The following is a 24,477-nucleotide window of genomic DNA, read 5'->3' as shown; positions in this document are numbered from 1 at the left end:
AGTATCATATACAAGTAAAATCATCCCCTCAAATAACATAATTCACCCAATCTCAATTGACTAAAACTTTATTGATAGTATTTACATAAACATGAGTATGATACTCGTTTTTTTAAGCTTCTCGCTCAGAAAGAGAGGTTCAAGATACCCTTAAACGATAGAACTAAAATCCATTCATTTTGTTAGGTTAAAATTCTTTTAATCTCAAATCTAACCAAATATCGATTATTTGTATAGAGACTATGAGAGAAATCAATAAACGTTAGCAATAAAAAGAATATGGTGAACAAACCCAAAAATATTTGATATATAAAAGGCAATATTTATGTTCATATCAAATGAGGAAAGGGTAGTTTAAATACCCACTCAAGTTCTCTTGATTGTTGACACTTTCCTTATGATAATAATCCACTTATCCCATTTTGTAATAAAATTACAATAGAACATGTGCACACAATATCATTAGCATCAACGATGAATATTGCAATCACATTTTTCATGGTTTGCAAAAAAAAATCTACAATAATGATAGGAGATCATCATGTAATTGGATGATAATAAATTATATAATAATACGTTATAATTAGTATAAAAATTAATATTCACTATTAAAACGTATGTCACATAGCCGTACTCATCTAGTTTGGTTTGCACTTTCTGATACCCTTGAATAAAAATGTACATAGAAAAGATAAAGAGAGGATATATCATATCATCTGTATTAATTGAGTCATATCAAAAGTGAAAATTTCATTTTGTACATGTTCTAAACTTTTTAGTCAGTATTCATAGAAGCTATGCCTCTGGGGCATGCAATCTTCAAATTCGAAGGTTGGATTTGCACAAGAAAATCCCTTCCTCAGCTTGTTAATGTTGAGTTTATCCATTACATCTTTCTCCACCTTCACTGAGAACACAGCACAAACAGGTCTATGATCTGAAAATCTTGATTCGCCACGAATATATTGTAACTGTTCGATGCCATTGCCACGCCACAATATCCTATCACACCTGCAAATTGGATTCAAAGTTGTTGATGTGTTCAGACTGGTAAGTGCCTGCTACAAGTTAATTCAAAGGAAATGAATATACCAAGCTGGGGTTCGCCGTTTCTTCTTGGATTTAACAGTTTCTCCGGCATAGTTATCTGAATTATGTGAGTATTTGTATGTGGGAGCAAAGAAAATTCTTCCCTCATTGAACCCACTAAATGTTCTTCCTGCTTCTCTCTCTGTATTCAACTGTATAAACAAATTAATGAGAAGAAGATAAAGTTTAGTATTAATTTATTTACTAATAAAACTGTGTCATTATGTATAGTTTAATGAGATACTGTGATCATACTAGAACTGTCCAATAGTGGAGACATTAGGGTTTATTGGATGAGAATTGGCAAGGACTTATCTCTAAAACTTACCGTTTTATAATTTTACTCATTAAAAGTCATTATTAAAAAAGATCTAAGGCTTAACAGGAAAAAAATTGATGATCACATTCAGGCAAATTTCAGATACTATACAGATTTAGCTATGGATTTAATAAAATTGTGGGCCTTGTTAAAAAAAAAAAAAAAAAAAGCAAACCTGATCTTTCTGAAGCAGCGCGTCCCAGTCATTGACTTCCAGAAGGAGAATTGCTTCTTCGTAGCTTAGTGATACTCTGTAGTTTAAATCACCAAGCCAAATCACTCGGCTGCAATGCAAATACAAACATTAACACAAGAGAATTCCTTGAGACAATTAGGGGTGGATTTGTTCTTAGTCGAGTCAACTCAAGTTTAGGGTTAGTTCTAGTTCATATCAAATTTATAATGTCAACTTAAGTTCGAATTCAAACTCATTTAAACTGATGTATAGTGTTACCAAAATGTCGTTGATAGAGTAAACACTTCTGTAAGTTTTAATTTAATATTAACTCATTCAAACTAACTTATGTATTTGATATGAGTCAATTCATATCAAATCCATTTTTGAATACAATAACAAGTGTTTTAAAGAAAACCACATACTCGTGATCAACTATTTTTTCCGGGGCTCTAGTATTATATGTTCTCTTGCAAATTTTGTGAAACTGTGTGCTCTTAAGAATCTCAGCGACATCGGCATTTCTTTTCAGTTCATCTCCCTCCTTCTCCCCGGAAGCCAAATGACTACACACGAAGCAAAAGCTTGTGTTGTGCACGGTCATGCTTATCGAAATGCATCCCTGCAACAATGTCGAAATTTAAATCAAAGCAACACTTTTCTGCAGACTGATTTATCATGATGATTCGACTTACCTTGTTTCCTAAGCAACCCATGATGCCTCTTCCCACTGTGTAAAATCTGAGATGGCCAATGTGATGCATCAAGTCTTTTCTAGCCCAAATTGTGAGAAAAATTCCCACCATTTGCTTGCTTGCTACCAGGCAATAACTCAGCTTCCTTGGAGATGAACCATGTGATGGGTCAGTAGTAATCTCAGTCGTTGATAATAACTCTTCAATACTTCCATGGCTGCGAGGTTTCAGAGACTCACTCTCGAGTTTACGCATTGTGCGATCGCTGATTTTTCTTATTTTTCTCCTCTCCCTCGCTACGGATTCCAGAGGGCAATTACAGACCTTCAAAAGGGAACTTTCAGCCCTTAAATTTTTGCTCAGGAGTTTTAGATTCAGTTTCTGAAAATTCGGATTGCCTGGTGACTTTTCCTCCTTAGAGTTGTTGTTACTGTTTTGCAGCCCGGAAAAAGATGATTCCGCAGTTGAATCAATTGAATCTTTTCCAGGCCTGTTCAGTGCCTTGTTTATGAGGACCAGCCACTTCGCTGCAGGCTCGTTGTCTTCACTACCCAGGACGTTTCCAGCGCTCAGTGGAACAATTTCCTGAAACCTGGAAAGAAAAAATTACAGGAAAAGGCACTTTAATCAAAAGCACTTCCGGAAGCAACACTTTCAGGAAATTTTTCCAGGGAGCCATACCCACAAACATAAATATCAGAGCACCCTTCAACCTGGAGGAAATCTTCAAGATTCAGGCCATGACTGGGAGTTTTTCCTCCAACATTCCAAGTTGCAACAAAAATCCTACAAGCCCAACATCAGCCTGATCAAAAAGCAACAATTTAATTGATTCATTAAGCAAAGTAATCATCATTAACAAAGAAAATAATTACCTGAGCTTCTGAATTTCAGTTCCTGGTGTCATAGATGGCCCAAATGTTGACAAGTTCAGGCCTTCAATGGCTACACTGGCCTGCCTTTCTGGGATTCGATAAGAAATTAACACCATAATTTTAAATTTTAATTTCCTAAAACCAGTATGAAATCTTCAAATCCATTGTATAATTTTTCTTCATTTTATTAAAATATGTGGCTTGTAAATCTGGAATTATTCTTGTTAGGTCAACTACCCAAATAATTTCCAAGAGACGAGGGAAAATTAGTCTTCTTTTCATCAATTACGTGGCTTGTAATTAATACCGACACACCAAATACTTCAATAATTCATGAAATTTCATATTATTATTTTCCTGGTCAGATTCAATCCGGACCAAGCTGAATAAAGCCAAGCTCAAGATAATCGGTTTGAGACTAATAAGTTAAGATTCAAAATCAACTAAAAAACAATTTAAATTTATATTCAATATGAGTTGGTTTAAATTCGAATGCTTAAATTAGCATGAACTCAGCGGATTTTATGGAAAGATAGTCTTAATCCTTAACTCAAATTCAGCTCATTCGAGAAGCTTGGATCTAATTCAATCCTAGGTATTAGGAATTTTCTTTGAAGACAAGTTGTGATAAATTCCCTACATTACCAGTAAGGGTAGATCTAATCCGAGTTTCTCAAATCCACTATTTAGCTTGAATGCGTTGATCTAAACCTAGAGATTTAACTTGATTCGAGATCAATTCGTTTGTTTATCCGATGACATTATTTATCCCGTTAAATATATTGTCCACCTTATTAATAACCCTCGTGTGTACCAATTCAAACGGGTTCAAATTGAATATTATGGATTCAATCCAAATATGAGTCGACCCCAAGTTCGACTTAAACCGAATCCACCTTTATTTGCTAAACATGAACAGTATGGATTATTTTATATATTTACCTAAGAAAGATTTTCCCACCATAGGAGCCGCCTCAACGATAGCCTTTTTCGCTGATTCCAATTTCTTCTCAATATCTATCAAACCAAAACCAAATTGAACAATTACACATAAACAAGAAGAAAAACAATAGATTAAAAAAATTAAAAAATGTATACCAGAAAATCCTTCTCCATCTGATGATTTACATATGTCATCTTCCGGTGAACCTCGACCATTCTTCTTCGAACTAAAAATCTTCGGAAGAATCGACTTTTTTTTTTTTTAAGAAATACGAATAAAACAATAAATAAATCATTATCGATTCTTTTCATGATAATTTCTTAATAAACATAAATATAAAAATACCTTCTTCTTTTTATCGTTCTTGCTAGGATTGTTATCAGGTGTACCAGGGCTGTTCATGGAGGAATCGGTGGCCTTAGTCATTTCCAAGTTGGTGTCAAATTCTGGAATAATTCATTTATCCAAATAAGCAAATTCGATCTGGAGCATCAAAAAAGTTTTTGAAGAAAAAAAATATTCTGGGGTTTCTTGTGTGCATAGATTTGTAGAGAGTTTTTCTGCTATTAATTTTCTTGGGTTGGTCTTAGGTTTTTTTTTATTGTTTTTTTTTAATTTTTAAAAATATTTTTATTTTATTTTATTTATGTTAATAATGGAAGATGAGTTCTTATGATTCGCTTCCAATTCCATGGGTCAGAATTTGGCGCCAAGTCTTCCGGAGAAATAAGTTAAAGAACCGTTAAGTGAGGACAAATTTGCACATAAAATCATAATTATTTGTCATATTAATAAATAATATTCTCAAAAACTTTAACCACTGATTCCATAAGATTATTTACAAAGTAACTATATTTTCATATTATATGATAAATAATACATATTATATTGTAACAAATGCGATGATATAATAGCCTTCATCAATATTTTTAAAATGAGACTAAACATTAATATGATAGAAAGAGCAATTTAGTCTAACCGATGGTTAATCCAATTAATCGATGGTTGGATTGGTTAACTGTTTAAAAATAATATTTAAAATAATTTTATATAATTTATCATTAAATATATTAGTATTAAAATAAACTTAATTTGATGTTATACATGTTTGAAATTGATAAATAAGGGCTTAGGTTCAATTAATAATGAATTTTAAAAAATTATTTTTTATATTCACTGGGTCAAACCCAGTTTTTTATCTGGTCTAACAGACGGTTCGAATAGTTCAATCCAGTCCAAGGTGGTTTAACTCAAAAAATGGTTTTCAAGTGAACTAAAACTATTTTAGTTAGCAAGTTTCGGTTCAATTAGTTAGATTGGTCGATCCGATCTGGTTTTCAAAACCATGGTTTTTATGATGGTGGTTAGTATCTATGAATAATACGAATGAGAAGTAATATATACATATGTTAGGATTAGGATAAATTGAAACTTAGTATGATATGACAGATGTATTGTACAATATGTACCTATCATATCAAGGTTATTAACATTGTACATTATTGATATTCATTGATACACCTTTTGCAAAGTGATGATATGGTGGGGTTCATTTGAGAAATTTCATAACTTTATATGTGTTTGTGATATTTTTTAAAATAATGAAATACGTGATACTAGGGGTGGATTTGATCTAAGCTAAATCAAGTCTGGGTCAGCTTAGGTTTGGATCAAATCAATGATATTACAAGAGGGTCGTCAATAGAGTATACAATGTAATTAGAATAGTGAATAGATTATTGATAGAATAAACAGTGTCACTAATGACACAATATTGATATGGGCTATTGATTTGGAATGTCAGCTTGAGATTAGCTTATTTGGGTTGAGCCATGGATTCGAGCCAACCCAATTAGATTAGATCCACCCCTACGCCATATATGATTCGAAAAATTCGATTTTGAATACATGATTCAACTAACATGTTTGATATAATGGAGGCAAATTAACCTATGAATTCAAATGCAAAATATTAACGTTTTTAATGTCACCAGAAGTGATCAAACTGCACATAATCTTAAAAGAGAACACATAAGGAAAATTAACACTCTTGATGTCTTCTAAATAGCATCGTCTTGGAGCTGGTATTGCTTCAGAAACTGGGTGCATCCAGGGAGAACCTGATTCCTCAGGAATCCGAGAGAATTTGCATAATGGAGATTAGAAACAGCTCCATTTGAGCGAGTGAGAATGACTTCGGAATGGTCTCGTCCTGGACCTGGTGTTTTGCAGCTTCCCATCGGGCTGCTAACGAGCTTTGCGTAGCAAATTTGATCCTGGTGATCGTCTTCAACCTGTATGTTGTATGTTCCTGTTGAGTCTGTCTCTCCATCTTTGCTGTATTTTACTTCTAAAGTATCCCTGTTTATGCACTCAATTCTAACCCTCGCCCCTGAAATCAAATTCAAGCAATTAATTGTTGGTTACCAAAAAAACCTTAAAATGTTTAGGGGAAAATTGTTCTATACAAGTATGTGAAAAGGACAAATAGAGGTGGATTCCATGAAAACACAACTTAAATTGTAACCATAATGTTTAACTCAAGTTCAAATTTGAATTGATATACAATATCATCAGAAGATCATTGATTAGATAATAGTATCATTAAAGGGTGAACAATATTATTAGAATGACTAGTAATATCGTCTAATGAAGAAACGAGTTGATTTTGATCCAAGCTAGGGTTGGATCTGATTCAAGTTAATATGATCTTGAAAGTCGGGTTTGGCTCAGTTCGAAATCGAACCAAGTTAGAGTCAAGAAATTTGACTCATTTTGCAATTGAGTCAAATTTGAGCTAAAGAGAGTTTGACTTAATTTAGCTTACAAACTGGATAGATAACTCGATTCGATTCAAACTTGACTCATTGTTTGATTTGAATTATATTAAACAATTGTTAAAACGACATCATTTTAGTCATTATTAAATAAAATGATATCGTTTTGTCAATGACTCACAATCTTAAACAATGAATTTGAACCATAAATTCAAACTATTGATTTGAACTATAAACTCGAGTCAAACTCTAATTGAATTTGAGTCAACTTATTTTCATTTGAGCTAAATTCGAATAACTTTAATTTTACCTTAGCAAAATCAAAAAGAATTCAAGTCTAATTATTTTTCATTCAAATTGAACTTAAGCCAACTGGTATATTTGGGTTCAGTTCGGTTTATATCCACCTTAACCTGAGCTACCAAATTGAGCTCGAACTTAAACTCGAAATAGACTCATTAAAATTGAACCATAGATTCGATCGAGTTATTTTGGATCGAATCAGCCCTCGATGAAACTAACGTAATGTATGTTACCATGAATGTAAGTGGAGGCCGGGGTCTCAAAGCCACACCGGCAAGTGTCACAGTACACACGGCCGCGGATAGTGAAAGGAGTCTGCTGTCCATTCATGAGCAAGGGGAGCAGAACCACCGCAAAAAGCACCAACAGTCTAGCCATGGCTGCCAAGAAGAAGCTGAATGAAGAGGAAATACTGCAAGTTGACAAGCTAAGTAGAGCAAAATACTAAGGGAGCTTCGCGATGTTAAAATAGCCGGAACTTGGTAAACTTATGGCGAAGGGCACATGCATTACATTAGAAAATAGCTATTTCTGCGGCATTTTCTTCTCTATTTGTGTGAGATCATTAATATTATTGTCGGCTAGATCTGCTTGCTAATTAATATCTTAATTATATTGCATTTGCATGTGTTGAAGCTGACTTAGTGGAGGAGAAAGCTCAAGGGAAATTTCCCAGAACAGATCCATGTAGGAGAACAAGAGAGGAGGAAGTTGGCTTACTAATAATTAATGCTACTGTGAATTTTGAAGACCGAATCCTCGTATCTAGCGATTATGCCTATTTAATATTAATTAGTAACTTAATAATACTTTATTGTGGAGAAATTGCGCTAAAGAGGGAACCAATTCTCCGGTTGCAAACTAGCCAGGTCAGTAGTAGTTTGGTTTAATTATTATTGAATAAGGATGACAACGCGGAGGGGCAGAGAAGAGATCTTAATCCCCATCCTTGTAAGAAATATTTATTTTTGTCTTTTTCCTGCGAAGAAAAATCTCTTCCCTATTCTCTCATTATCTCTACCCTTGATAGAAAAAATCCCATATCCATACATTTTAAACATAACATAAATATATTAAATAACAAAATTAACTAAAATTAAAATCAGTACACTATTTCAAATGTCACAATATCATATGTTAATCACTTTAATATGTATAACAAAAATATAAAAAAATTAAAAAAATATAAATAATCTAAAACTATAAAGATGTGTTACTATTTTAAATAAATATATTAATATAAAATAACGACGAAGAGGACAAAAATGGGGATGGGGATGAGAGCGAGGACGGGGCAAGGACGCATGCATCCCTGTCCCCAATTGCAATGATATGTTTTGTTTTCTTTCCCATTTTTATAGTGGAATCTCCTCTTAATTAGGATTGAAAACCCTGAATTCAACTGAAATTGTCATCTATATTATTGAATCTAGTTTGAGTTTGACTCGTGTCAAACTTGAATTTGCTATTGTTTAGCATGGTGAGCTTGCAAGTTTCAACTAGTCTCAAGTATAATATTACTAAATCTTACCCCTATACCTATAAAATTTTATTCTCTTACTTTAAACACAAATGATAATTAATAAATATATAAGTTGTAGGATTTAACAGTAATTTATCGAGTTAAATTTGAGTAAGTTGTTTTTATCTTGAACTCGAACTCAAACAAAAAACTTTCAAACTTAACAAGTTTGAACTTGAGTTTTGTTTAAATACAATCGAACCTAACTTGAGTTAAACAATACTCAATTTTACTCTATAGTTACTTTAATTGAATATTTAGTGAATTCACATTTGCATTGTTGAATTGGTTAATTTTATTATTGGGCTACAATTAGTGGCCCAATAAGTTTGTCTAGGCTTTCTTAACCCAATATTATACATCCTTGTGTCCCTTTTTCCACGCACATTCAAAATAATAAAATTATATATACATATAATAATACCAAGTTTGATGCTGTTAATATAGTGTTATTATATAATTATAATAATTTTGAATTAAAAATAAAATAACTATTAATATTATAATAATATATTATCATTAATAATTGAATTAATACTTATTAAAAGTATACATGTACAAAAAGTAGTAAGGAAAAGGAAGACTTAGTTAGGGTTTTTTTCTGCTATGGTGACGACTCAATTAGGTATGTAATTTCCCAAAAGAATGTCTCAATATAAAATTTTTATTTTTTTCTCTAACAAAAATGTCCCAAAAACTAGTTCTTGCAAGATTTTAAAAGCCAATCCGAATCAGTGGTCCAGTTGTCCTAAACGAAAATAATTTGCAGAAAAATCGTTTTATCAGTTGGATCGGGTTGGTCCATTGTCTCATAGCTTGAACCGTCCTAGTTTGAGACAGGAAAATATAAAAATTTTCATTATTTAAACTGCAATATTTTAGAAACCAAATCTAGATCGGTGGTCCAGTTGCTCGATCACCACCTGCTAAGCAAAGCCAAGATGATTTGCAGAAATTTCTTTTTATCAATTGGACCAGATTGTTCTATAGTCTAACTGATAGGGTCGTCCTAATTCATAGATAGGAAAATAATAAAAAATTTCTTTCGTATTTATTAAACAGATAAATCTAAACTAGATAAGTCAAAGTTTCACAAGTGTGACAGATATTTAAAGCCAAATTTTTACTTTAAAAATTTTAATACTCTATCAATTTTGCTAACCTTTAAAGTGTACAACCTAACACCTCACTGATGAATTTAAAGTATCTATGGCCTTAATTATGATTGAATTATTTATGTTCTCTAGCTAATTGGAAGGTAAATAAAGAGTAATAATTAAACATTAATGAGTTACTCTTAGTTATGTAGTTTAGTGATGCCCTTGTTCGCATCCAAGGTTTGGTATAATTTCAAACTCTCACTTACAAGGTTTTAAAAATTCAAATACGTACCATTTTTATAAACTTATCAGTTATGGGTAATGGCAAAAACATTATTTAGTTAAAAATATTTATAAAAACTAATATTTTATCATATTTTTTTCTCTTAATTTAATAACTAAGTAGAGCTACTCATAGGAGGATGAGAAAAAAACCCTAAGGGTAAAAAAATAACTTTTCAAACTTTGTATGGGGAAAGAGGGAAAAATTATTTGTTTTTTAAATTAAGAAAAAAATGTTATAGAATATTAGTATTTTTAATATTTTTAGCTAAATAATATGTTTGGCCTCAACTATAATAGAGAAATTTAATAAAAGAATATATAAAATTTTAAAACTTTTAAATGAAAGCTTGAAATTAGACCAAACCTTGGGTGGGAATAAGTCTTTTGACCCTTTTTTTAATACATAGACTAGATTGGTCCATCTAATGGAGAGCTAGAGCCAACTTCAATTTAGGTTAGGATAAAATTATATTTTATTTCTAATTTAAAATTATTATTCACATAATGACATATATTTATTATGTATTTATTTAATATTTAAAATAAATATATATAATTTTATTATTTAATTAGTAAACCAAATTAATTCTAAAGCAAATAGTTTAAATAATATCGAATCATAATTTAACTGATATATAAGATTGGTGGTAATATTTTTCTATAACCAAAAATTTTATATGAGTTGAGCCATTCTTTAGAATTGAAGAATTTAAATTATTTATATTAAATAAATAAAATTTTAAAATTTATTATATCAGATAAATTAAAATTTATTCTGATTTAGAATTGTTCCATCATCAAATGGTTAAACAGGCTCTAAAATTTATGGGATATTAATTAAAATCAGCAAAAGTTTTTTCGTTTAAACTTTTTTAGGCAAACGTGCAACGATTTTATTTTTATAAGCAAATTTACTTTTAATTTCAAAAATACTATTTCCGACTTATTACATAATTTTTAGCAATTTACGTGTGCGTATCACAATGTATGGGTGCGTGGATGCGTAGGGTGAATACAGAGTGCGTAGGATGAATACAGGATACGTGAGTACGTGCAGAGTGCGTGGGTGCGTAACACACACACACACACACACACACACATATATATATATATATATATATATATATATATATATATATATATATATATATTATAATATTTAAAATATAATAAATATATATAATAATATAATATATATTTAAAAATTATTTTTATTATTATTTTTATATATTATATAATATTATATTAATATATATATTTATTATATTTTTTAAATATTATAATATATATATATATATATATATATATATATATATATATATATATATATATATATATATAATAGAGTGTGATGGGGGTGCGTATGTATCTTGCATGCACTTACGCACCTCACACGCACTCACACACCCTGTATACACCCTGCACGCACTCACGCACCCCACAAGCACTCACACACTCTGCACGTACTCACGTATCCTATACTCACCTTATACACCATGCACGCACCCATACACTGTGATACGCACACATAAATTGTTGAAAATCATATAATAAGTCGGAGAAGATATTTTTAAAATTAAAAATAAATTTACTTATAAAAGTAAAATCACTGTACGTTTGATTAAAAATGTTTACGCAGAAAAAAATTTTACCGAATTTAATTAATAACCCAAAATTTAGTTGTGACTATCTTTCTCCTTAAATTACTGGAAAGACCATCGTACTAAGCTATCTGATGTGATGTCGGAACCCAAATCAGACGGTGAAGAATGGTCCAAACATCTTTTCACATTTCAACGTCTTGAAGATGCATGAATTAAGCACAATCTTTTCCAACTTTCCACCGCACAAACAGTATCTCCTAATCATGATTATGAAACACTAATCAAGTTCTAATTAATTATAATTTGTAACTTAAACCCTAATTATGACTGCCCCAATCCAACAACTCCACTATAAGCAAATTACGACAGTAATAAAGATGATAAAAACAACTCATTTTCTGATGATTTTCTTTGAAGATGATGATGAAGATTTCTTGCGAGGAATGCATTTCCCTTTCAACCCATAATTGCTTCTTTTCTCTTCTTCATCTTCAACGGCATTCATCTCCTCCATCAACGCAGCCTTCGAGCTCCTGAATCATCAAAATCACATCATTAGGTCATTCTTCGTATGATTAATCAAAACATATGATAAATACATCACATGATATTTCAGCTTGAACTAATTCAAAGTTAAGTTTATATTTGATTCGAATGAGTTGAATTAAAACTAAAATTTTAGCCCGTAAAGATTTGAAAATTGTTTATATTTCTTTATCGAAACTCTTTTTTATCCAATTGGTTGGACCTTATATGACATAACTTGTAAATACGATAAATTGCATCGGATTCAGTTCGATACGGCACTCTACCTTGTCTAATATTAGGTATCGAATATTTAATTTTTTATATTTTCAATATTAAGTTAATAAAAAATAAGAAATTATATAATTATTTTAATCAAAAGTCAACATAAAAGGATCTTTTAACTTTTCAGTTAACCGAGTCAACTCGTCAGCAAATAGTAAAAATTAAAAGAAGAATTAGAATCTACCGACCTTTCTTCGTTATAGGAATTTGATTTCTTGAGAACGGGCTGAGTCTCAACTCGATCCTTACTCACTGACTCGACAATGCTTCCGCTAAAATACTCCTTCTCTTCAGCCTGCAAATTCCCGAACCTGGGATTCTCAGACATGAAGCTTATCATATCCTTATCTTCTTCTTCAGCAATCTTCATCGCTCTTTTACAGAGAACCCCTCTGTGCAAATCGCTGCTGCTTCTTCTCACGACATTGCTGTTGTTACTCTTCGCTTTAGGGATGGGTAGATTTCCACAGGAAATGAGCTGGAGGAGAACCGAGTTTCGACTCGAGGCAGACTCGGTAGCAACTGGGTCACCATCTTCGAACCTTCTAGACGTGTTGGTGGTGGTTTTGTTGGTTGGTTTTTCCTGAGACAAGATGGAAGACAGTGAAGGCGGTGAGCGAGCTAATAACTTTGGTGTTGACTCAGTGAGCTGGGGTTTCTGCGGTTCCGGTTCGTCGAGTTCGTCTGTTGAGACACCTCTCGAACAACGAGATTGAGAAGTGGTGGAGCTTGTGTAGCTGGTCTTCTCTTCGTCTTCCTCAAATTCGTCTTCGTAATCTTGATCTTCATACGCCGTTGTTTTAAATGTTTCCTTTGGCTCCTCAATCAACTGCCTACTACTCACATTCAACCCCTGCAATTTCTCTAAGAAAAATCACAAGATAAATTTCAGTATGATAAAATTTTAATTAATTTAAATAAATACAAAATAATAATAATAATTACCAGCACGACCTTCAAGAATTTCAGAGCCTTTTAGTACATATTCAGCTCCATCAGCTGGAAAAATAACATCATTTTCAGCCAAGTCGTTCCACACATAGCCATTTTTGTAGCTCCTGAAATGGAAAAAAAAAATTATAATAAGATCTAAATCTTAATTTATAAATTATTAAACTTTATATATTACTTGATTAATTTTATATTACACCTTTTGCATGACCAAGAATATAGAGAGGGCATGCCTTTGCCTCTGAGAGCGATCAGCCTGTCCATTACGTCTGCAAAACAATGAAGAATGAAGAATAATTAATTTCTTTTGATTTAGAAGAAGATGTAATAGATTGTTTTACCTTTTAAGCGAAGGGGCTGAGTGGCGAAGTGGGAGACTTCCATGTAATGGGGGTGTTCCAGGTGGCCATTTCTGGTGAGATAGTAAACGACTTGAACTTTTCTGGTGGGATTAGGCTTCGGCGGCTGGCGGTGGCGGTGCTGTTGCATGGAGAGTTTGGCTCTGTCTGGACTGGTTTGTCTAGCTCTTCTGGATCGAACATCCATGTTTAGAGTTTGAAGTTTGAGACGAGAGAGAAGGATCAAAGAGGATTCAGATGGTAAAAAGGAGAGGCAAAGGGACAGTGACAGACAAGAGGGTTCAAATGGTATAAGTAAAATTATGGAAGCATTAATGCAAAGTTGGGCGAGAATTTCTTTCCTTGGATTCCTTTGAATTTTGTGATCACTAGTGAGAAGGATGAGTAAAGAAAGAAGGGTAGAAATCGAATCGAATCTAAACATCACTATTTTGATCATGAACCAAATTTATTTAACTCAATTTCGATTCGACTTTGATCAGAAATAAATTGACTCTCTTAAGTCAAGTTTAATTAGAATTCGAACTAAATTAAATTGAATTACACTGACTTTTGATACTAAAACAACTCTATTTAAGTCTAATCTTAAATATGTTTGTGTTGGAAAATTTTTCTTACTGACACATTAAGTTTACTAAGAAAATTGAAACCTATAGATTTAAGGAAATAACACTTCTTGAAGATTGAAATTTGTTATACGACACTTAGGGGGCGTTTGGTTTGGGTAATGTTTGATTACTAAAATAGAAAGATTACCTTGAAGATAGATTACTTAGAAGATTACTGGGTATAAATGATTACTATGTTTGATAAAATTTTATAGGTATAAATAATTATTGTGTTTGGTTAAAGGTAATAAAATATTACTAGTAAATTATTTTACTTAAATGCCCTTGAATATAATTATTTTTAAATATTTTTTATATTATTTGTCATATTAATTAAAAATAAATTTATTTTTATCTCAAAAAATTAATAAATAATAATTTTTCTATAATAAACTAAATATTACCTCAGTAATCTTTAAATACTTAAGGTGAAGATGGTAATCAGATTATCACCTATATTACCTGCCACGTCAGCATTAGTAATAAAAGATTATTGTAATCTTTTATTACTGACAAACCAAACAAAGAAATAAAAGATAGATTACCAAGGTAATCTTACATACCCGTAACCAAACGCACCCTTAATAAATTATGAGCATTGCCTTGTTATAGAACTAACATAATCTACAATCGCCATTAATTATGATCATTGACTTTGTAAATGCCACTTTTGAAGATACACAAAACAAAGTGAAAGAAAATAGTTTCTGAAAAGAATCAATTGGAAAATAAAAAAAAATAGAAAACAGACTTTCCATCAGGTAATGTCACATTCCACATATGGAGTACAAAATGAGGGTACGGCCTATCTAAATGAATGAGACTGTATGTCTACTAAAGATAAATTTGAGCTAAACTAAATATAAGTAAGAGTTGGTTTGAGTTTAATTCTAATTCGTAATATATAACTTAAGTTTGAGCATGTTTGATCTCGTATGTAATGTTTATTGAACGATTACTGGTGGGATAAATAGTATTCTTCCGAGGGGTAAATGGAGCAAAACTTGATTCCAAATTGGCTTGTTTTGAATACACCACTCAAGTGACTTGAGTCTATCATTTTGATTTTTGAAGGGTGTCACTATTATTTATGAGTGTGCATAGTCTTGTTTGATACACTTTGAGAGTTTTTTCAAATCAAACTAAAAAAACGGTTTGAAAATTTTTCAAACTAAATCAAATTGAAAAAATAATATTTTGTTCAGTTTAAATTACGGTTTGAATATATTAAAATCATGTATTTTTTAATATATATTATTTGATAAAATTAATTGAATTATAATTTTTTATAATATAATATAAATATTAACATATAAAATATATATATATAATATACATGAATAAAAAATAATAAAATAAATATAAAAAATAAATTATACACTTAATTACTTATTAAAAAATTCTATTTAATATACAGTTTACAATTCAATTTAATTTGAAAATCATTTAAAAAATAATTTAAATCAAAAATTATTTTTCAAAAATTTATTAATTAAAATTAAACTATTTTATAAATTAAATTATAATTTTTAAATAATTTAATATAATTTTATAATTTAAATTAAATTATATGTACTCCTATTATTGTTTTAGGAAACCTACGAAACCTATAGGTGTTAAATACTCCCGTTAGTGTTAGGTGGCAATCGCTATCGGATGAAGTAAATTGAAGTAGGAAGCACTGTGGCAAAAAGGTAAGGATCAAAGAGAACTTAGCCACCAAACCAACCAACTGATCAATGGTTTCTTCATCGATTCTCACGTAAACGCTGTTGATGATTAATGACTGGTCGGTAATTTTGCCTAGTGAATATTATGGATGGATTGGAGATAAGTCGGCTTTGAGGGAAAAGGAATATTTTTCATCCAAATTTTAACTGTATGGATAAATATATATTTATAAAGTTTTAAAATTTTAAAATATTATGTACCATCTAAAAAAATATTTTTTAAAATTGGAAAAATTTAAAAAAATAGTGAAACTGATAGTTTTCAAAATTTATGAGGTAAAATAGGAAAAATTATAAACTTTTTAACATTATTAATAAAATAACAATTTTACCCTTAATCTTAAAAAAAAATTTTAACAAAAGTTCAGTAATGGATAAGATTTTAGGTTTTTAAAACCTAACAGATGTATAATTATATTTCCATTAAAACTTAGATGGGAAATAGTTCTTTGGCCTTAGTTTGACCCTTAAATTGAGTAGAGCCAAATTTAAAATAAAGATTAATTCGAATTCAGTTTAAATAATTCATGATGTCAGTTTAAATTGGTTTGAATAATAAAAAGAAAAATTATTAGAGAAATAAAAAGAATCGTTATAAAAAAATTATCAAAGAACAAAATAATAGCCGAAGTAAAAAAAAGATCTTTAAAGAGTTATTGACAAACTCTAACCATCTAGTTAATATAAATATTCAATTCAAATTTGATTTGTTCAAACTAAATATAAATTTATGTTTGAATCGATTCAACTTAAATTATATACCCTAATAGTTCAAGCTTGCTTTCATGATCTTTCATTGTTGAATATACTTAAAAGTAAATTTTGGTTTGTTTATCATTAGGAATCAACCCATCGAAACAAATTGTTTTTTTACTTCTTAAATTTGAAAAACTCATTTTTCACCATTTATAAATTTTGATAATAAAATATATTAAATTTTTTATAAAATTAGTAAAAAATATAACTTTTATTTTTTATTAAAACTAAATAATAGTTTGTTCTTACAATAATTAAATACTAAAATTATGGAACAATAGTGTTATGAATAAAGAGAACAACGTTGAAAATAGGTTAATAAAGTTGAAAAAACATTAGAAAGTGTCGAAATTTTGAGGAGAGGGGGCCGAAAACCATCCATCCGAAAGCGTAGAAAACCAAAAGAACATCAATATCATTGTAGCTTTGATTGAATCAAACCTATTTTGGATTGTTTTCAATTTACATCTTATTTGCTTTCCTTAAAAAATATGCATACATTTTACTCTAGGGATCTCAATATTCCCTAGGATTTTCTTAAAAAAGGCATTTGATTTGAGAATAATATATTAAAATTATTGAAGGAAAATTTTGCATATGGGTGGCATAATTAACTACACCAACCACTGTAACTTTTCTTTCATAAATTATAATTATTTTTCTGTGAGGCAACAATCATGGAAAGGGAATTTGACTCAACTAAGTGAAATAATTCAAGTTTCTTGACATTTCTCTTCCATGTTTGGCTTTTTAACCATTCATACCTTCTCCTTTTCGTGTTTAATATATAATTGATTAAGTACAAATATAACTTAATTTAAGATAGATCTTAAACCAAGAAAAAAAAAAGTCGATTTAGATAGAGATCAGCGACTTAATGCTTATAATTAAATAAAATTAATTTAACTTCATATTCACTCCAAACTTATTCGAATCAACTCAAACAAATCTTACTTGAACTTAGAATCTAACCCTAATTAAAAAATTAAGAATTGGAGCAATTTTATCAATGATAATTTGCACAAGTTATGGAAAATATTTTTTGTTGAAAATGTAGGGCCAAGTTATATGAGTGCATATTGGGTCCAATGAATAATTTATAGTATGAAATCTTAATTACTTTTTTGGATTGAACTAAGATTACATTTATATCACATGGGTACTCATAATTTGTTCTATCAGAAATCCAAAGCACTCAATAGGCTAGATTTGATTTAAAATTTTATTAAATAAACTTGGTTAATATTTAGAGACTATTTTTTAAAATTAATTATGTAAATATAATGATCACAAAATTTATAGCTTATATTGTATGTAAATAAAATGAATTTGTAATCTCTTTTTTTTATATGTTACATTAATTTGTTATGGTTTATTATATGTAGTTGAATAATGCATTATGTTATGAATTAAAAATTTAATTTTTCTTATCATGTTTTGGTATCATATCTCATAATAAAACTTTTAAAAATAAAATAATAAAAAAATTTAATCGACATATTATCATTTTAGAAAATATTACAAATATTCTTAAAAATTTAAAATTTCTCATATATATCTTTAGTACATAATCATTTTCTCTAAAAATATGTATTAATTTACATCAATTATATATATTATACGATAAGATACATATCATATTGTATAATATGTTCATTGTATTATATTAATTTGATATATCTTATAATACATATCATTTTTTATCTGTATTATATTATATCATAATATACATGTTATTATGATGTATTGTAAACCATGGCCAATTCCCTTTATCAAACTCTCTCACTTCAACAGCTGCCAGGCAAGGGCATGATCAATAAAGAGAGAATGATAATAAGATAATTAAACAAAGGCAAGAAGAAGAATAAATAAGGGAGACAGAAAGCCCTCGTTTATGGAGCTTTAGCCTGCCTGAGAGGGAAGAAGAAGATCATGTTTTGTCGTTTCATATTGCCGTCAAGTCGTTTCGTGTCGCAGAGACGCCACCTGCCTGTCGGGGCCTAGCTCTTGCTTCTGCTTGGTTGAATCAAAATTGTGTTATAAATAATACTAGTTTTATGAAATAAATATTCATTTAATGATTTTCTTCATATTATTATTTAGGCCAAAAGACTTGCTCCCACCCAAGGTTAGGTGTAAACTTAAAGTTCTACCATCTAACTTTAAAAAACCCAATATCTCACCTATAAATAAAATTATGAGAAAATTTTCAGTTAAAGTTAAGTACAAAATCATAATTTAACAAAATAATTTTAAAAACTAAAGTGTTATCAAATTCCCCCCTTCCCCTCTAAGTTTGAAAATCAAAGTATTTTTCTCTATCGAAAATTTAAAAAATAACAATTTCACCCTTAAAGATTTTTGAAACCATTATTGATGAAAACAAAATCTTTTTTATTTCAGATGAAGATGATGTCTTTGTCTTTAACAAAAACAAAATCATCTTTGTTCGAGACAAAAACACTTTGACGAAGGAGGAAATCCTTGTTGTTGGTGGATAGGAACAAGTCAACATAAGGAGATAAGCAGGGGAGAGAGCCAATGAGGTCGAAAACGATGAATTTTGTCATCTTTAATGATGGTTTCAAAATCCTCATAGTAAAATTACTATTTTTTAAACTTTAGATAAAGAAAAAATTTTATTTTTTTAAATTAAAAAAGAAAAATGTAACAAAATTTAAGTTTTTTTAATTTTTTGTTAAATAATAATTTTACTCTTCATATAAGTTAAATTTTTTAATAAAATTTTGCTTATAAATAAAAAAAATTTTAAATTTAAAAAAATTGGAGAAAATGAGTGTACGATTACATCTAACCCTGGGAGGGATCAAGTCTTTTGGCCTATTATTTAATGCAAATTTCCAGCAACATGTTTTCGTCTTTATTATTGAGTCCCATCCCTTGCCTAATTGTTGCTTTTGACAGAGGTGAAATGATCGAACCAGAAACTTTATAGGACACGCTGTAAATTGTTTAGTTTAGAATTATTCGACCGGATCACATGCACACAGTAGAGCTACATTTTTTGAGCATCATTGAGCAGCGTTTTGCCTGCCAAGACATCCATTTTAACCAAAAGTTCATGTTAAATTTATTTTGATCTTCTAACAAGATAAGCATATTTTGTTTTTTTTTTCAAAGGGTGACTTTTCCTGATAGCCATAGAGAAAAAATGACAAAAAGAAATAACTTGTTTGTCGATGCACATAAATGGTTTTTCCAATGTTAAAAATTACAATTATTTTTGCCTATAAGAAGAAAAGACAACTATATATAAATGTTGAATACAGTTAAACTTATCGACAAATCTAAAAGGGTTAAGAATAATCACTTAAGTCTCATTAGGTTTGAAAAGTTAGTTTTAATATTACATTCTTTTAGGTTTGAAAAAATAATAGTTTAGTGTATCGAAAATATCAAAATAATTTTTAGAATTTTATACCGACTCCTCTTTTTAGGTTTTACTATTGTTTAACTGATTATCTATATTTTTACTTTTATTCAAATTGATCCCTATATTGTGTCTCTGAATCCGTCACTGGTTGAGTTATTGTAAACGGTGAAGGTGAACAATGGCAACTAGGGCTAGTGTTTTCAAATTTTAGTAAATGTTGAATAGTATATTTTCAAATTATAAAATATTCAAATTTGATATTCAAATAGAAAAAAATAAGATAAGAGAAAAAATATTTTTTTAATTTTTTGAAAAGTTTTGAATGATAAAATTGGTTTTTTGATTATGAAAATTCTTATTTAAACTGAATTGTTTTTTTGAAAGTGAATTGATTATACCAATCATGTGAAATCCCAAACCAACCCCATCAGGCGATAAATTGTTACTTTAATAAGATAAAAAGTGTTTTTCCAGCAAGCCTTGGGTAGGAAAATGTCTTTTACTCTTTATCTTAGTTAGCATTTGTCAACCCAACAATTCTTAAAGCATCTCTGAGCTATGACATCACATGCATGCAGCAAAAGCGATAGCCATAGCAGCAGCAGCAGCAGCTAGCCAAGAGAGCTAGCTTACCCAAGTCCCCGTCTTCTCGTTACAGTCAGTGTGTCCATAGGTCCCTCCTCACAGGGAAATCCTTGAATCTTGTGTCCAAACTTGTTTCTTCTTCATCACTCTGCTGCACAATATCTAACCCTTTTTTCAGAAATTTAAAAGCTCACTTTCACCATTCTCACTGTCTTATTATACCTTCATTATTATTTATATTATTGTTGCTATTATTTGCCTCTCTGGGCTACAGTTCTCTGTCTTACAGTGGCAGAATAAAAGTTACTAAGATTGTTATACTTTCCACAGGCTCCATTAATTTATTTTCTCGTAACCTGTGAGGACTTTTCTAAGTCTTAATTATTGATAGAGATACTGTGGATTCGTAGTTTTGTACTGTTATATTTGAAGTACATGCTTGGACTCATGTAAACGTGCTTCAGCTTTTGATAAATTTCGGCAGGCAGAGAAAGCTAATCCTCTATAAAGTCAACTGTTCTTTTCCCTTATGGATGGTTAAAAATGTGACGATATTTGAGTTAACGTTTAAAGATGATGTTCTATTATAGATAAATGGGCAATTTTGACAATGACATTAGAGATAAATATAAATCGAATTAAGATTAAATATTTTTTAACTTAGAGTTAATTCAATTAAAAAATAGTTTAACTCAAATTTAATTTAAGTTTATTAAACTAAAATTAAGAGTAATTTGAGTTTAGTTTAGTTTGATTTAAAGTTAGTTCAAATTTATGATTCAAATTTATAGTTTGAATTCGTAACTTGGATCGCTGGGTTGAGTTTGTCATTTATTAATAAAATGATGTTGTTTTACTCAATAATTGACAAAATGATATCATTATTTAAATTAATTACAAACTCGAATTATGATTGTGAGCTATAGATTTGAACAAAACTCAAGCTACGAATCCAAACTCTAGATTTGAACTATGAATTTAAACTGAATTTGAGTTGAGTCGAGTCAGACACCTATTGACTTGAGTTTAGTTAAATTAAAAAATAAATTGACTTTCTGGCTTGAACTAAGTTTGAATTTGAATTAACTCTAGTCAACTCAATACGAATTTAGCCCTAGATGAAGTATTAGAACGAATAAAATGTTTTTCATAAGCTATTTTACTGCAATATTGATATGATAAAGTTAATAAAACTCCACTTTGAAATGTTAGATGCATTACTAAGGTGATGTTTTAGGATTAGCGATGGATTTAAGTTGAGTGTAAACTCGAAAAATAGCAAGATCAAGCTAAGCTTGAATCGGAATGATCAACTTGAGTAATGGTGAACAATGATTACAATAAGAAGAAAAAGAAGAATTGTCAAAAATAAAGAATCGTTAAAAAAAAAAAAGAGAATCATCAGAGAAAAAGACCTCTTATACAATGATACTAATTGCTATTAAGCCCTCAAACTTGAGATGTCAAGCTGGAGTTTGAGTTTGAGTTTGAGTTGGAGTAAATAGTTTAAGTTTCAAAAAGGGGGCTTTCCGTAATCTTTTATTATGTATAATTAGGGAGCTTAATTGTCTTATCATATCTAAATTAAGTTGAATAATTGGTCTTCAATCCTTGGGCTATCTGACTCTGAGACAAAAAGTTTGACCCTACATGAAGCCCAAAACATAAACTCAAGTCCAGCTTAAAGCTATTACCGGCCCAGAAGAATTTCTTTCACTTGAAATTATTGAAAATCCTCCACCGACAATATAAATATTTCGAAGAAATTTTCAATATTTTTTTAAAAATAAAAAATATCGACAAGTGTAGATTTTATGGAGGATGGCCTGAGAAAATATATTTTTTAACCTAATTCATATAAGAATTTAATGTGAATTAATTTGACATATTAATAAATATATAATAAAACTCTCCAGGCAAAGCTAAGATTCCCGAATAGCTTTTATTTGGTGATTTGTCTAGTTTTTTGACCCAAAAAAAAGGTTAGTTTATTGTTTCTTATAATATTTTATTTATTTTGATATTAAAATTTATGCGATTGAAAATAGATTTAATTGGTTTTTAGATTAGGGTTTTCGGATTTATATAATTGATTATATGTATTAATTTTGAGTGTTTTGAATGAAGAAGAGCTTTTTTTTGTTAAAATAGGTATAAATTTTTGGATAATTAATTTAATTTTCCAAAAAGAAACTTATTATGAACAGTAAATTCGTGGGTGAATAGTGAACAGTAAATTCATGAGTGAACAGTGAATTTGCGATGTGTTTTGTTTTTTCTTTTCACTCCAGCTATTGGACGACTTAGTCTTTCCACCCATACGTTTGTCGGAGTTAGAAAATGGAGGTAGTGCCTTCAACCGAATGAAGCCAAAGCCACCGACACTTCTCTCCTTTCCCAGCATTGACGCGTCGTTTCTTCTTCACACAATCAGCCTTGTGTTTCCATTTCATCTCCAGAGCAGCCGCAGGTCAGCCCATTTTCTTCACATAAGCAGCGCATTTCTAGTTCTTCTCCAGCCGTGCCACGCGTTGCTTCTCATTTTCAAAACACTGCAGCGTGCCTCCTCCTTTTCTCCGCAAAGCCGCATCCCACTTCTCTCTATCAGAACAGGTTCTGTCTTTACTTCCCCAGCATCAAGTTTTCCCATTCTCCAATCAAAATAGAGCAGCACCACCTCCCCATTTTTCTCTACTTTTTCCTCCCAGCGCACTTCGCCTCCTTCTCAACACCCACGCATTGATATTTTTCCTCCAGCAGTGGCGTGCATCTTTCCCTCCTTTTCTCCCAACACCCATGCTGTCGGCAGGCCGGATTTTGACTGTGGGAGAAAGAAGATTAAAAAAAACGTAGGAGAAAAATTAACTTATTAAATTTTTGGATGAGAAAAATTATTAATTTTTTAAATTAAAAATATATAAAATAAAATTTTAAATTTTTTTATTAAATAAACGTTTGAAAGAGAATTTTAATGTAAGAGTAAATATTTGAGTTTTAAAATTTTACTAATAAAAGTTTTGAGATGGAGTAAGTCTTTTTGCTTTTTTTGATTTAAGTATTACAAAAAAATAGTGAAATTCTATATTGTATATTATTTATCACATTGTGAGACATCTTATTAAAAAAATAATAATAATAAAATTTTAATTATCACATTATCTTTTTAAAAATTATTAAAAAATCTTTTAAAATTTTTTAGATACATATCTTTCATGTTATCCTTTTTTCAAATAAATATATTAATTTATATTGATAATATATATTTATTATATGATATATATTATACTATATAATATCTTTATTGTATCGAATAATTTTTAATATATTTTAAAATTTATAGTATTTTTTATTTATATTGTATCATATAATATGTATTATAAACTGTATGATATGAATATTTTATGATCTAAGGGTTTATGGAAATTATATTTTAACAAGGAAACAAATATATTGATTTCATTTATTAATTAATAGAAAAAGGTAAGAACTAATAAAATTATAAATAAATAATTTTTTAAGCATAGTGTCGGGCACAAAATCTTTAAGAGTTCATTTTTTAGGTGGCCCATATATATAGAGTTACCAGTACTTATTTTG

General features: G+C 29.8%; 3 protein-coding genes across 4 annotated transcripts; all 3 read right to left on the bottom strand.

Moving 5' to 3' along the window:
• Positions 1-631: 631 nt before the first annotated feature.
• Positions 632-3,269, bottom strand: LOC123199681 (type I inositol polyphosphate 5-phosphatase 5). The gene is made up of 7 exons (XM_044614719.1): positions 3,154-3,269; positions 2,960-3,064; positions 2,279-2,870; positions 2,009-2,205; positions 1,584-1,692; positions 1,093-1,241; positions 632-1,011 (listed from the first exon to the last, which is right to left on the bottom strand). Exons 1-7 carry the CDS (start codon positions 3,267-3,269, stop codon positions 780-782), a joined length of 1,500 nt encoding a protein of 499 aa, XP_044470654.1. The 3' UTR covers positions 632-779.
• A 2,887-nt stretch (positions 3,270-6,156) lies between these two features.
• LOC123199022 (protein DOWNSTREAM OF FLC-like) lies at positions 6,157-7,554 on the bottom strand. The gene is made up of 2 exons (XM_044613819.1): positions 7,410-7,554; positions 6,157-6,488 (listed from the first exon to the last, which is right to left on the bottom strand). The coding sequence occupies exons 1-2, from the start codon at positions 7,552-7,554 to the stop codon at positions 6,157-6,159; spliced, it is 477 nt and encodes a 158-aa protein (XP_044469754.1).
• Positions 7,555-11,853: 4,299 nt separating this feature from the next.
• On the bottom strand, positions 11,854-14,162 carry LOC123199044 (protein SOSEKI 2-like). Of its 2 annotated transcripts, none has more exons than XM_044613845.1 (5): positions 13,790-14,162; positions 13,648-13,717; positions 13,452-13,555; positions 12,686-13,361; positions 11,854-12,220 (listed from the first exon to the last, which is right to left on the bottom strand). In XM_044613845.1, exons 1-5 carry the CDS (start codon positions 13,992-13,994, stop codon positions 12,079-12,081), a joined length of 1,197 nt encoding a protein of 398 aa, XP_044469780.1. In that variant the 5' UTR covers positions 13,995-14,162; the 3' UTR covers positions 11,854-12,078. The 2 variants fall into 2 exon arrangements, with proteins under 2 accessions (XP_044469780.1, XP_044469779.1); XM_044613844.1 differs by having other exon boundaries at positions 13,443-13,555; positions 13,790-14,161.
• Between the last annotated feature and the right edge of the window lie 10,315 nt (positions 14,163-24,477).

Source organism: Mangifera indica, chromosome 16 (genome assembly GCF_011075055.1).
Source record: "Mangifera indica cultivar Alphonso chromosome 16, CATAS_Mindica_2.1, whole genome shotgun sequence".
In the NCBI taxonomy this organism is placed as follows: domain Eukaryota; kingdom Viridiplantae; phylum Streptophyta; class Magnoliopsida; order Sapindales; family Anacardiaceae; genus Mangifera; species Mangifera indica.
Note: the sequence above shows the minus strand (reverse complement) of the source record. Positions and strands in the feature narration are given on the sequence as shown.